The 12,747-nt window shown below is 47.2% G+C and overlaps 1 protein-coding gene across 1 annotated transcript in view; it reads right to left on the bottom strand.

Annotated features, from left to right (window-relative positions):
- The window catches only part of WDR25 (WD repeat domain 25), a 149,778-nt gene that overhangs the window by 706 nt on the left and 136,325 nt on the right, over positions 1-12,747 (bottom strand). The window contains 2 exon segments of the mRNA XM_033191321.1: positions 385-525; positions 4,168-4,338. Coding sequence (XP_033047212.1) covers positions 385-525; positions 4,168-4,338 — 312 coding nt within the window.

Here is a 12,747-nt window from a genome sequence, read left to right on the forward strand (position 1 = left end):
AGCCCAGCTGAGGAGTCTGGCCTCAGGGACAGTCACCCAGCCCCCACCCCTTTCACCCCATCAAGGATGGCCTCACTGCGGAAAGGGGAGGGTGCAGAAATGACACCCATGACCATTCTGTCCTGTTCCCACCCCCCACCTCTGAGACCTGTCTGTGTGAGCCAACTACTGCTTCCTGCCCAGTACCTGGGCCCTGGGGTGAGGACCAGATGTGGCTCAGGGACTTAAAGAGACAGCAGGCCACATGGCATGCACTCAACCAGGAAACAGAAAGCAGGATCCGCCCAGACAGAGGCTCCATGCACCCCGGGGCCCATATCCAGGACTGCCAGGAGGCTTGGGGCTGGGGCTCAGCATTCGCCTGGGAGACAAGGACAGAAGTACCTTGTGCCCTTCATAGCGCCGCCGTCTGCTCATCCGGTAGGGCCACACAGTGGAGAAAAGGGCCAGGTAGTTGCCATTGGTCTGTGCCAGGAACACGGGCTCTCTCGGGTGCAAGGCGAGGCTGGGGCAGGTGAACCTCTCCTGAGAAAAGCAGAGCCACAAATGGGTCGGAGAAGACACCCCCTACCTGGCACTCTGCTCTGAGGGGAAGCTCAGCTCCAGCTTCCCCTCCCACAGACAGGCACACAGTAGGTGCTGTAGACCTGGGGCCTGCTCCCAGACCCTTGCTGGGTGTCTCCATTGGTTTCCTATCGCTGCCATGACAAATCGCCACAAGCTTGGTGGCTCAAAACACACACATTTCACATCACACAGTTCTGCAAGTCAGAAGTCTGAAAGAGGCTTCGCTGGGCTGAACTCAAGATGTTGGCGGGGCTGCACTTCTTTCTGGAGGCTAGAGGGGACACAAATTTCCTCCATGTTTCCCAGCTTCTACAACCTGCCTGTGTCCCTGTGGCAGGCAGGAAAAAGCCCCCCAAAATATACCCATGTTCTAATTCCTGAAACCTGTGAATGTTACCTTACAGGGTCAAAACCAAGGGTCTCTGCAGACATAATGAAGGATTCTGAGATAAGGAGATGATCCTACGTTACGCTACATGCAGTCACGTGCAGCCTTATAGAAAGGAAGCCAAGGCTGGGCGTGGTGACTCACGCCTGTATCCCAGCACTTTGGGATGCTGAGACGGGCGGATCTCTTGAGCCCAGGAGTTCGACACCAGCCTGGGCAACACGGCAAAACCCCCATCTCTACAAAAGAAAAAAAAAAAAAAAAAAACAAAGAGAAGGCGCAGAGATGTGACACACGGTGAAGGTGGTGTGAAGACGCTGGCTTGGAGGGCGCAGGATGTGACACACAGTGAAGGTGGTGTGAAGACACTGGCTTGGAGGGCTGGAGAGATGCAGACACAAGCCAGGAACGCCGGCTGTCACCAAAAGCCAGAAGAGGCCAGGAGGGATTCTCCCCTTGACACTCCAGAGGGAGCACACCCTGCCAACAACTTGATTTCAGCCCAATCAAACTTAATATTGATTACGAACTTCAGCCCTCCAGAACTGTGAGGGAATAAGTTTGTGTTCTTCCAGCCACCAAGTTTGTGTAATTTGTCACACAAGGATAGAAAAGGAATCTACGCCGGGCGCGGTGGCTCAAGCCTGTAATCCCAGCACTTTGGGAGGCCGAGACAGGTGGATCACGAGGTCAGGAGATCCAGACCATCCTGGCTAACGCGGTGAAACCCCCGTCTCTACTAAAAAATACAAAAAATCTAGCTGGGCGCGGTGGCGGGCGCCTGTAGTCCCAGCTACTCGGGAGGCTGAGGCAGGAGAATGGCATAAACTCGGGAGGCGGAGCTTGTAGTGAGCTGAGATCCAGCCACTGCACTCCAGCCTGGCCGACAGAGCGAGACTCCGTCTCAAAAAAAAAAAAAAGAAAAGGAATCTACATGCCCATCTCCCCACCTCCACAGTGAGTCCTCAGGGACAGCCCAGCCCAGCCCAGGGACCCACAGAGCCAAAATGCACAGTAAGTGAGGAGGTAAGTGGCCAAATGAGAAAAGAAATGCAGGCACAAACCTCAAAACACAGGGGGCACGAGATCTCACTGCTTCATTGACATGGTCCACAGAAAGCACCCCTAAACTGCCCCTCAAGCTGGCTTTACATTATTCTAACTATTCTCCCTAGGCCACACTCTCTAAGTGAGCCCAAACTCAGAGGGCAAAGTGGGGAGCAGCAGGAAGCACAGCTGCAGGCTGATGTGCCCATCAGAGGCACAGAGGCTGCCATGGTCAGACAACGAGCTGCCAGTGTGACGGTGCCAGGCTGAGCACCTGCTCCCTCCGCACAGACAGCGTGCAGTGTAACTATAGTTCAGGCACAAGGCACCTTCATCTGCCTCACTTCCCCTGGGCTCCTGGAGGCAGGACACCCTCAGAGGTCAGATGTGCCCCTCGAGCTCCCCACCACGGCCTGCCCTGCCCAGTGGGTTGCCCTGGGACACCCTGCAGTGGATGTCTAGAAGCAGGTTTGCTCAGGGCCACTTAGAACCCATTGAGAACAAGGAAAAGGCAGGGAGGAAAAGAAGGTGTATACAGGATAGATATTTCATGTACACCCACATATATCATATACATGACATATAGTTTTAAATTCGGAGATTAGTCATGGATTAGTTGAAATCTCAAGATGATGATCATGATGATGGCGGTGTTAGTGGTGACAATGATGGTAGCGGTGGTGGTGGTGATGATGGTATAACAGAGATGGTGGTGGTGACAATCATGGTGGTGACAGTGGTGTGACAGAGGTAATGGTGGTGGTGGTGCCAGACATGCTGGTGACAGTGGTGGTGACAGAGATAGTGTGGTGTTGGTGGTAGTGGTGGTACTGATAAGAGATGGTAGTGGTGACAGAGATGTGGTGTAATGGCAGTGATCGTGGTGGTAGTGATACAATTGGTGGTAGTGACAGAGATGGTGGTGGTGATAGAGTGGTGATGATGGTGGTGGTGCAGCAATAGAGATGCTGGTGACAGTGAAGGTGACAGAGATGGCAGTGGGGATGATGGTGATGGCGGTGGTGATAGAAATGGTGTGGTGGTGAGAATGAGAGTGGTGATGGTGACAGTGATGATGATGGTGGTACGGGAGATAAAGAGGATGGTGGTGATGGTGGTGGTGGTGGGTATACACATGGTGATGCTGATGCTGATGGTGGCAGTGCTAGTGATAATAGTGGTGGCGGTGATGGTGGTGTGGTGGTGACAATCATGGTGATGAGTATAGAGATGGTGATGCTGATGGTGCTGGTGATAATGGTGGTGATGGTGATGACAGGAGTGGTGGTGCTGACAATGATGACAGTGGTGGTGGGTATAGAGACAGTGATACTGTTGATGGTGGCAGTGATGACACTGGTGGTGGGTACAGAGACAGTGATGCTGATGGTGCTGGTGATAATGGTGGTGATGATGGTGGTGATGACAGGAGTGGTGGTAGTGACAGTGATGATGGTGGTGGTGGGTATAGAGACAGTGATGCTGATGGTGGTACTGGTGGTGATGATGGTGGCAGTGATGACACTGGTGGTGGCAGTGATGTTGATGGTGGTGGTGGTAATGACAGTTAAAGTACAGAAGCACTCCCTGTGCCTGGCACTGTGCTATATATACCCTTTACAAGCATTCCCTCTCTCTCTCTTAATTCTCAAAACTATTTTCTAATAAAAAAGTGAGAATCAAAGAGGCTAAATAGCAGGTCCAGGGCTCTCCGCCTTAGAAGGTCCTAGTGAATCCAGAACCTTAATGCAGGTATTCTAACTGTGGGGTCCCTGCTCTGAACTCCTGGCCTACATCACCTGCCAACGCCACTGAGGGCCAGAAACCCCTTCTGAGTAGCTGGTTGTGGTGGCAGTGGGAGGGTGGGGTTTCTCAGGTTGCACTGCCACGTTCCCCATTGATCTGGACTGAACTGCTCCCTGCCCCGACCCTTACACTGTGGGGTGGCTGTGCTGGCACAAGAATAGCAGAAGGAGATTGCATCTGGAAGCCCACAGCAAGCTCTCCATGTGTGTGGCAGGCCGAGACCTGCCTACCCCCATCCTGGAGATTTCAGTCAAGTGAGTCTCCTCCCATAGAAGGGATCTGGGACCTCAGACAGATCAGAATTACACGGATACATTCTGTGGCTGAAACTGACAGCAATGCCAAATGGGATTTCTTACGTGAAAAATCTGGTTGGAGATTTTGGCAGAGGTCCGGAAATCCCAGGCAATAATGGTGCGGTCAGCCGAGTCACGGGTGGAAGCATCTGTGCTGCTCAGGAACTCGGAGCCTTCCCGGAGGAACAGGATGTCCAAGGTCTGCTGGATGGTCGCCTTGTAGCTTCTCATCACCTGCAAGAGTGGACACCAGTCATGCTGGCAGGCCTGGGAGCACGGACAGGCTCCTGCCCAGGGAAGGCCAAGGACTCAGCGGGCAGGCAGGTTTAGTGAAGTCTATGCTGGGTCACACACACCCAGGCTGAGCAGCATCCCCAAGCCATATGTGGAATCATGGACCCTCCCGCCCCACGCCCAGGCTAGTGTCTGTCAACTTCTCAGCCCCCCTGCTCTGTTGCCACATGGGCCCAGAAAGGCATTCCTACCACCCCTTGAGAGCAGCAGGATCCCAGGGAAAGTGCTAAGGGAAGGGCCCGTCACTCGCCAAGGGCACCTCGAGAGCATATTGACATCCATCAACACTGGGGTCATGTTTTGAGTGGGTCTTGCTTCTGAAGATGTCACATAATTCACAGCTTGCAAAGTCCCAGATTGTTGTCCCTGGAGGAGCCATAGTAATGCAGGAACAAGTGTGCTTAGGGACAGACCATAAAGCCAGAATCACAGGACATATTTTAGCTTTAACGACACTTTGTATTGTTTTAGCATCATCACCGATACTTCACAGTCTCCTGTCTCATAAACTGACTTTATTAAGTATCGAGCAGTTGTTTTTCCTTTCTTAGAGGATTTTATCACATTCAGCCTCTGCTCTCAAATATCCAGCTCTGGTGGGGGGATGGAGAAGGGTCCCAGTACCAGGACTAGCAAGTAGCTCCACTTAACAAACTCACAGAGCACAGGACTTTAATTACAATATAGAAATAACATGCTGGGCACCCACTCACCACCATGGAAGCGCAGCAAGGTCTTAAGTTGGTCACAGGGGCCAGCCGGTCCCTTTACCAGTTCCTGGGGCGCCACCATGTGGCTGCAGCATGAACAGTTCAGTCCCTGGGCCCCACCAGCTCAAAAATGAGCCATCTTGACTTTTTAATTGGAGTTCACACCTTTCAAATTTTGCAGACATATTTTCTATCATCCTCCTTAAAATGTATACATCAAATTCACATTAAATGTGGCACTCCATAATTTCAGTTTAGGTTAGAGGAGGAGGAGGTTGAGACCCATTCTCTGGATGAGGTTCACTGAGGCCCAGAAAGAGGCAGGGATGTGCTCAAGGGCACATGGCCGGGGCATGGTGGAGCCTCTTCCGCCCCCCAGGGCTTCCCTGGGACCCACAGTTCATTCTCCTGCTGGCCAATTCCTGCCTCTGTAATTCCTCGGGGAGGGTGGGCAGCAGATGACTGTTCTTCTCTGGGCCTCTTCCAAAGCAACCCTCAACTAGGGAGATTTCAGAGAGGGCTCCCTGAAGCCTAAGCAATGATCCAGGGGTGGAAAAACAGTTTTCTGAATGCAAGACAGGGAGACAAGCTGCCCCTCACGGCACAGCTGCCTGCCTTCCTCCACGCACTGGATTCTGCATGCCCGTGCCTGCTCTATTCTCCCACGTGGCCTTGATATCACCGCCCCCAACAGCCTCAACACTTCGATATCTAAGAGGCGGACCCAGGGAAAGAATGAGGAAGATGACGGCCCTCCCTGCCACTCGCTGAGTGCCCGTTAGGTGCCGGCCCCTGGCTGGGGGGTTCACATAAGTTATCTCATGACAAGAGCCCCGCAGGTAGCTTCTCTCGATGGGCATGAAGTCTCAGAGACAGGCAACCTGCCCAGGAGCCAAGAACCACCTGCGTGTCCCTGCCAATGCACCACCTGCCTCCCAAGACAAAGTTTTTGAGGAGAACCAAAACAGTTGTTCCGTACATTTTCTGAGAATGGATGGAAATGGCCCAATTCATTAGAGTGTCATAAAAGTGAATGGCTGGGAAACAAGCCGTGTTATGGGCAATCCCTGCCAATAATGTGGCCGCAAGTGGAAGGCTGGCCTTTGAAGTGATCGCCGCCGAACATGATTTACTCGCCTTCACAACTGCTCGTGCCCCAGGAAAGAGCAAAGGGGCCATTTGTGTGTCTAGTTGGTGGGTTTTATGGCAACCTTAATTACACCAACAGCTGGCATGGGACGGTGCTACCCGAGCCTAACGAGCTGGATCCAAAAGGGAGCCTCACTCAGACTCTTCTGGCAACTGCAGGCCCCTGGTGGAGAAGGAGGGACATGGTCTTGGGGAAAGCAGAAGATCGATCATGACACATGCAGGGGTTATGTCCCTACAATCTGCCCACTACTTGGCCTGCCAGCAAACCTGGGTGACGCTGGGCTGCTGCCGACTCATCCAGAGCAATCTGGGGTTCCTGCCACTTCCAGGGTGCATGCGGTTGGGGATGGTCACTGGGCTCCAATCTTGGCCCACTAAGATTTACTATGTGCCTGGGGAAGTTTCATTCCCTCCCTGGGCCTAGTTTTTGAGTCATCAACATGAGGGGCCCAACCGCACCTCTGAGCCTCTAAGTACTCCTGGTCCTCAGAAAGGACTGGCGGATGCACCCAGCTATCCCTCACCCCATGCTGCCAGTCCTCTGCATGCAGATCTGAAGGACAGGAGGTGGGGAGGCATTGCTCTGGGCTCACACGCAGCCCTGTGCTCCTTTAGCTGCCCACCTCAGCCACCTGCCTAAGCCACAGGACTGTGAGCTCCTGGCACAGATGCCCTGCTGCCCACATTTCTGGGTCACCCTTGGCTAGCACTGGGTCTGCCCCCTGCAGGCATCAGTAAGGTGTGTCAAATTGATGCTGGCTAAGTGAGTGGATGCATAAATGAATGAGTGAATGAACAAAAGGTCAACTACTTTAAAAGAAGCAATCCAGGGTCCTCTGGCTCCCAGCAACATCCTAGCACGCAGGGCTAAGGCAACACACAAAAGCCTTTGCCACTGGCTCTCCCAGGACCCCCAGGTGAGATGGCATTCACTCACAGGTCCTTCCCATGGCCCTGACGGAGCCAGCCCCTGCCCTGCCCCTCAGACTTGGAGACAAAGGAAAGCTGCTCCAAGACCTTGGTGGGAGGTGGGAGCACAGCTGGACTGTGCTCCATGCTGCAGCCTCACAAGAGCCCAGAGGTGGGTGGGGCCTCTCCTGGCCCTTGGATGAGCAGGGGTGAGATGCCAAGTGGGAGGGCCCAAGTTTAAGCAGACACCCGGGGGACCTGAGCCTGGCAGCCTATTACTGGCTGCATCATTTGGGGCAAGTAACTTCCGTCTCTCTTCTTCAGTCTCCATACCTGTAAAGTAGGGGTAACAACAGGACCTCCAGCTGAGGAAGTAAGGGTGATGTGCCCAGCTAAATGCCCAACACATATGAGCCTGATGCTTGTAAACCTTCTCCTCCCCAGCCAGCCAGAGCTAGAGTCCCTAGGACGGAACTGTGAGTTCTTGGGCAACTCTCAATAACAGATGTATTGTCTTCTTCCAGTGCCAAGATGCAAGGCAAAGTGGAAAGGTAGCACAGGGCCCACTGCTTTGGTTTAAACTCACAAAAGCAGAGGCTGCCAATCACATAGGATGGTGGCTATCAAAAGCAATTGACATTTACATTAAACAAAGTAAACCATAACTATGAGAAAAAACATGATTGAATTTCTCTACAACCTGGGACTAGGGAAAACTTTCCCAGCTATGACTCCAAAGCCAGAAGCAATAAGAGAAAAGTTGAATAAATTGGACTATATAAAAACAATAATAATGTTTTAAAAAAATACTTTGGGATGGCAGAAGGCAAGCAAGTAATAAGGAAAGCAAATTTCCTTAAATAAATAAGGAAAGCAAAAAAGACAAGTAGGAGAAATATTTACAACTTCTATTACAGGCAAAGGTCACTATCTGTAATATACAGATGGTCCCTAAAAATAGATGAAAAAGACCAATAGCTCTACAGAAAAACAGGCAAGTAAACAGAGCTCAGAAAAAAGGAAATGGTCCTTCCACTTTGCTCATAACAAAAGCAATGCAAATTTAAATCACATAGAGATACCATTACTTGCCTATCAAATTAACAAAATCCAAAAGTTTTGCAACACCCTTGTTATGTGGCTCTGGGGGTGTTAGGTATCTACATATGGCTGCCAGAACTGCAAATGGTACAAGCCCTGTGCAGAAAGGATTTACACAACTTTGAGCAAAATAACATATGCATCTTTACTCAGCAATACGCATGACCCAGCAACCCCACTTCTAAGAACTAATCCTAAACACACTGGCAAAATCCCAAAGAGATATAAGCACAATGCCACTGAAAGCAGCACTATTTGTAAAAATAAAAAACAGGGAACAACCCAGTGTGCGTCGAGAAAGGACTGGCTGAATACATTTCAGTACACTAACACTCTGGACCACTATGCTGTTGTAAAAAAGAATGAGGAACCTACCCTGCTATGGAGTGATCTCCAGGACACATGGTTCAGTAAAAAAAAATCCAAAGTGGGAGGAAAAAAAGTGTGTAAAGTAAGAAGAGGTGATATGAACATGTGTGTGTGTTTGCTTCCACTAAGAAGCTATAAGAAGACAAATGAGAAACTAAAATAAGTAAATAAATAAGATTGCCTTAAGAGGAAGGGAGGGGAGCAGACTGGGGGAGACAGAGTTAGAGGTGGAACATGGATGATTTCTCGAAATGTACCTTGTTTTGCAGATTTGACTCTAGAATTCTGTAAAGAGCCAGTCAGTAAATATTTTGGGTTTTGTAGGCCATATATAGTCACTGTTATATATACTTCTCTTTCTCTCTCTCTTTCTCTCTGTATGTGTGTGTGTGTCTGTGTGTTTGTTGGAGCTGGTTAAAAATGTAAAAACCATTCTTAGCTCAAAGACCATATAAAAACAGGTCACAGGCCAGATAAGTCCCATCAACCATAGTTTGCCAATCCTTTCTCTGGACCCACGTACACATTTTATTAAATTATGCAACAAAATTAACTTAAAAAGCAATCTCTAAAATGTGAAAGCAAAATTAGGCAAACAAAATTAACCACGTATTGATTTGGTAGCTTAACTGCACAAATAAGATTTCTTTTAAAAGACCTGAAGCACAGTAATTTAATGGTAAATCCTTAGTTGAATATACATTATTAATAGAAAACGGCAATATGGTGGTAAAGCCTAATTAGATACACATTGTGAACAAAGAGAACTGCAAGAAATCTTGCAAAAAAAAAGTGTTTTCAGTCGTTTCGTTGTTAGTGTCAATATATATAAAAGAAATGTGTTAAGGCAGATGGAAATTTAAAATTTTTAGCATAAAAGAGATTTTAAAGATATAAAAACAAAAAGTAAAGAAAATTCTGTAATCCTAAATTTGAATTGGAAAAATCAGTATAAACAATAATATATTTTGTCTTCACAACGAAAATATTTCCCAGCTCTGTCCACAGAAGGAGTGTGGAAACAATCAGCAAACTCTGCACCTAGATTATAGTCCCTAAGCCCAGCTAAACTGACCAGAAGTGACATAGATAATAGACCAAGACATGAAAAGTTATCATAACTCCATAACATATGTTTAAGAAGGTAGAGGAGAGAGTGACCATGGTAAGCAGAGAATGGAAGAGAATGTATATATACACACACACTTGTGTATATATATACACACCACTTGTGTATATATACACACACACTTGTGTATATATACACACACACTTGTGTATATATATACACACACACTTGTGTATATATATACACACACACTTGTGTATATATATATACACACACACTTGTGTATATATATACACACACATATATATGTAGTCCTTGGATATATGATTATATATATTTTATATAGAGAGACTATATGTATATATACAGACTACATAAATGATACAAAGACTATATGTAGATATAGAGGTAGTCTTCCATATCTCTACTACCATGGTCAGTCTTTCCTCTACCTTCTTTTTTTTTTGAGGCGGAGTCTCACTCTGTCGCCCAGGCTGGAGTGCAGTGGCCAGATCTCAGCTCACTGCAAGCTCCGCCTCCTGGGTTTACACCATTCTCCTGCCTCAGCCTCTGGGTAGCTGGGACTACAGGTGCCTGCCACCGTGCCCGGCTAGTTTTTTGTATTTTTTTAGTAGAGACGGGGTTTCACTGTGTTAACCAAGATGGTCTCGATCTCCTGACCTCGTGATCCACCCGTCTCGGCCTCCCAAAGTGCTGGGATTACAGGCTTGAGCCACCGTGCCCAGCCCTCCTCTACCTTCTTAAACATATGTTATGGAGTTATAATAACTTTTAATGAATCATACATACATATATGATCCAAATCACACTTCTAGAGATGAAGTATGCAATATTTGAGATGAAAAATACATTAGATGGGATTAACAGGAGATGAGACACTGCAAAAGAAACCATTAGTAAACTAGAAGACATAGCAATTAAAATTATGCAACATGTACCAGATAGAAAAAAATTCTAAATTTTAAAATGAACAAATCTAACATAAACCTGAAATGGAGTAAACCCACTATGCCTCTCTTTCTCTCTCTCTCTCTCTCTCTCTCTCTCTCTCTCTCTCTCTCTCTCTCTCTCTCTCTCTCTCTCCCTCTCTCTCTCTCTCTCTCCTATAAATTACAAAAATAAACTTTGGACAAAATTTTAAAAGCAACTACCTGAAGACTTTGAAAAGTCAATAATAGCAGGTGGGTTGGGAAGGGAAGTCAAAATTTGAATAAAGACCAGTATGGCAGATGAGGTTCCTAGTTGGTATTCACTTTTGTGTTTTAACTCCTGATGTTGACCCAAAGACTGAGTGGATGAAGGCAGTACATAGTGGGCATGGACAGCAAACATTCTACATTCTGAAATAAATCCATCATTCTGCCCAAATGATCGATCTGAAGAAAACATAAACAGAGCTATGGGGATCTATGAATAATATCAAAAGCTTAAATATTTTTGTCAACAGAGTTCTTTTTCCTTTTTTTTTTGGAGATGGGGTCTCGCTCTGTCCCCCAGGCTGGAGTGTAGTGGCACGATCTTGGCTCACTGCAACTTCTGCCTCCCGGGTTCAAGCGATTCTCCTGCCTCAGCCTCCTGAGTAGCTGGGACTACAGGCGCCCGCTGCCATGCCCAGCTAATTTTTTGTATTTTAGTAGACACAGGGTTTCACCATGTTGCCCAGGCTGGTCTCGAACTCCTGAGCTCAGACAATCTGCCCGCCTCGGCCTCCCAAAGTGCTAGGATTACAGGTGTGAGTCACTGCGGCTGGCCATCAACAGAGTTCTTAAAGGAGAAGGCGAAGACAGCAGTACCCAAAAGAAAGAATATTTAAGGAAGTATTGAGTGAGCTGTTCCCAAATTTGGTTAAAGGCACAAATTTACGAAGTCAAGAGGCTCTGCAACCACAAAGAGATAAATTAAAAAGAAAAAACACAATACAAACCAAGTTCTGCATATCCCAATCAAACTGCTAAAAACCTCAAAGAAAAAACCTTGACAGTGCCCAGGGGAAAAACAATGAAGAATTACACAGAGGAGAACAATTTGAAATACCATAAATTTCTCATTAGAAACTATGGAGACCAGAAAACAGTGGAATATACTGAAAGTGGTAAATTAGTGTCAACCCAAAATTGTACAGACAGCAAAAATATCTTTCAAGAATAAAGATAAAATGAAGACCTTTACAAATGAAGAAGAACTAAGTGAATTTGTCATGAACAGACCTAATCTACCTAAAACAAATGCTAAAGGAAGTTCCTCAGGTTGACAGGAAATAATGCCAGAGGAAAACGGAGCTTCAGGGATGAAGGAACAGCAACAAAAAATGGTAAACGATTAGGTAAACATAAAAAACCATTTTTTCCCACTTGTTATATGAAATATGTATGACTCTTGAAAAATATATATATAGCATTGTCTGGGAAGGGGATCTTCAAATGTATGTAGATGTAACCCATATCACAATTTTAACATACAGGGTAAGGGATAAAAAGGCTTATCTGGTTAGAAGAATCATATGTTTGTTTTGTTTGCTTGTTTGTTTGTTTGTTTGTTACTTTGTTTGAGACGGAGTCTCGCTCTGTTGCCCAGGCTGGAGTACAGTGGTGCAATCTCAGCTCACTGCAACCTCCCCTTCCTGGATCCAAGTGATTCTCCTGCCTCAGCCCCAGGAGTAGCTGGGACTACAGGCGCATGCCATCATGCCTGGCTAATTTTTGTATTTTTAGTAGAGGCGGGGTTTCTCCATGTTGGTCAGGCAGCTCTTGAACTCCTGATCTCAGGTGATCCGCCTGCCTCAGCCTCCCAAAGTGCTAGGATTACAGGCATGAGCCACCGCACCTGGCCTAGAAGAATCGTATGTTTTACTTGAAGTGGTAAAATATTAACAATAAGTAGAATTGTGAAAAATTAGGCATGTATATTGTAGTCCTTACAGCAACAATTTAAAGGTATAATACAAAGAGACATAGCCCAAAAGCTAATAGATAAAATATGATATAATAAAAATGTCAAAATAATCCAAAGAAGGCAGGA

Source organism: Trachypithecus francoisi, unplaced genomic scaffold (assembly GCF_009764315.1).
Source record: "Trachypithecus francoisi isolate TF-2019V2 unplaced genomic scaffold, Tfra_2.0 Lachesis_group3, whole genome shotgun sequence".
NCBI classification, from domain to species: domain Eukaryota; kingdom Metazoa; phylum Chordata; class Mammalia; order Primates; family Cercopithecidae; genus Trachypithecus; species Trachypithecus francoisi.